General features: G+C 34.9%; 1 protein-coding gene across 1 annotated transcript in view; it reads left to right on the top strand.

Annotated features, from left to right (window-relative positions):
• Window positions 1-2,500, top strand: part of magu (SPARC related modular calcium binding-like protein magu) — a 159,412-nt gene that overhangs the window by 127,909 nt on the left and 29,003 nt on the right. Inside the window, 2 exon segments of the mRNA XM_068371690.1 lie at window positions 160-231; window positions 603-728. Coding sequence (XP_068227791.1) covers window positions 160-231; window positions 603-728 — 198 coding nt within the window.

Genomic DNA, 2,500 nt, shown 5'->3' with positions numbered 1-2,500 from the left:
GTGTGTGCGTGTATGTGCATATCTATCTAAATATTTAGACGTCATTTCTGACGGGTTGCGTATACAAGTTAATAATAAAAAAAAGTTTAGGAATGATGGTTATTTTATGCATTATACAAACTTTGTTTTAAGCAGTTTTTTTAACTATTTTATTTTCAGAGAAGAAATGTAAAAAGGGAAGAACTTGCGTTAAAGAAACAGAACGAAAAGTAAGCATAACATTTTTATTCAGTTCTCAAAAATAAATAGTAATAAATTTGCATAAATATTTATTTAGTAATATTTCTGTTAAGCAAGATTTATAGAAATAAAACGCCCCTTTTTTATTTATTGATAAGTAATCTGATAGCAGATAACTTATGATTATTCATTTAATGCATTTTTCATTAATGACACCTGCATTATCTGGCTTCGGCACATTTCCAATTATTATTATTATTATGATTATTATTATTATTATTATTCTATATTCATTTCCTTCATGATCACATATAACGCTGAAATACTTTAAATTTATCTATTCAAGACTATATATAATAATGATTATTCATTTGCTTTCTGTTAAATATCCATTTATTTCTAAAGAAATTTACTTGAAACAGGACCCAAACCTTCGTGTAAGCGAGAGAGGGAGATGCTGATGCAAGATGCCAACATGGAGAACAATAGCATACCGATTCTTGATTGCCAATCCAATGGGAATTATAAGCCTATACAGTGCCATAAAGGTAAGGTGTTAAACCAGTTGACGCATGATCATAGTTATCCATTTTAATATCCCCCTACTTCAATCTTCATTATTGACTGTGAGCTCTTCTGCTGATTTACTTAATACTATTATTTTTCCATGGTAAACGGTATTTTGTAAAGGGGTTGTAAACTAGGTATCACGAAAAAAAAAAAATGCTGCCAGAATTATGACTGCTGTCTTAGTACCTTGTCAAATCCGTTCTTAGTATCCTATGTACAGTTGGACACAGAAATTCCTGGTACACCTCACTCTGAAGAAGAGCACCAAGCCACACCTGCACGTAGTGTTTCTATGTATAGCCCCGCCTACCGCTATCTGTTTGGTAACTCTCTGCGAAGTAAGGGTGTGAAAGGGTGCAAATCTTCGGAGTGAGGTTTGCCAGGGACTCTTGTGTCCAACCGTATGGTGTAATCTTAGCAATTCATAAACTGTAGTCCTTCATCCTTCTTTTCATATGGCCTAACTAGTTATTTTATAATTGCACCGTTTTAGTCACTGTTTCTGTGAACTGAGTGAAAGAGTCCTTTCTTTCGCTTTCTGTTACAACATAAAACCTGTGAGCTCATATTTTCTATCATAAGGTAGTTATAGCATCTATATTATCGTTGATGTGAAAAGTCTATATGCGTATGCTCAATGTAATGGTCTGATCCCTAAATTGCTGTTTGACTTTCGTTAGGGCCTGTTTGTGGTGCTCTTCTGGCAATTTCTATTATTTTCCAGAAATACCTTGATTTTGATCAAAGAGCTCGTACTATCATTCGTGCTGCTTTTGATCATGTTAATAACGAAGCCCTTCTTTTCAAACTCAAACGAATGGGAGTTGATGTATTTATAGTATTTTTATTTAGTTTTTGATAAAAGTTAACTAATTTGGTTGTTGATGGGTACTATAGGGACCACAGGAATGAAATCTCTGGTTTTCCTCAGCAGTGTTTTGTTTATGTAATTTATACACATGATATGTGGCTTGGCTTTGAAGACATTTCTATTCCTTATGTAGATGATGCTACTCTCTTTGTGTCGATCCCATCGCCTGAATATAAGCATGTTTGCCGAATCTCAACAGAAATCTAGATACTGTTAGTATATCTCATAAACTATCGGGGATGAAGTAAAACCAAAATAAAAGCTTCCTGTATAATTTTAGTAGGTCAAGAACATTAAACCCTCTCAACATAGATCTTTTCAATGATAATTTTTCTTTAAGTTTGAATGGACTTCCCAATTTGGTATTTGAATAGATGGAACTCCGAAAGTTTAAACTTGGCGCAAATTATCTTTAGTTTGAGGAAGTTACAATATGTCTGGTTTCGTAATTAATTAGTTCCTTGTTAGTTTAACACTGTCGTTAATGGTAATTTGTTTATTTTTACTTGTTTCTCTTTCACTTTTTATTCTTTAGTTCTTTGTTTCTAATCATCGCTGTACTGCTTTAACCATTGTGGGTCTAGGGCTTGTATCATCCCTATTTTAAAATTAAGGTTGCAGCTTGACTTGTAACAACAAAAGTGACCTGTGTGGTAACGTTCCTTTACTGGTGATCGCCAGACTGGAGTTCGAGTCCCGCTCAAACTCCTTAGTTCCTTTGGTCGCTGCAACCTCACGATCCTTGTGAGCTAAGGCTGTGGGGTTTTCGGGAACCTATACAGTAGATCTATCTGATGAGTCTTCAGCAGCCATTTCCAGGCCCTCCTTAGTCCTGGGGCATTGTCCTGCTCGATAGGGTAATGTCACTGTCCTTTGGCT

The sequence above is a fragment of the Palaemon carinicauda genome, chromosome 4, assembly GCF_036898095.1.
Source record: "Palaemon carinicauda isolate YSFRI2023 chromosome 4, ASM3689809v2, whole genome shotgun sequence".
Lineage (NCBI taxonomy): Eukaryota > Metazoa > Arthropoda > Malacostraca > Decapoda > Palaemonidae > Palaemon > Palaemon carinicauda.
Note: the sequence above shows the minus strand (reverse complement) of the source record. Positions and strands in the feature narration are given on the sequence as shown.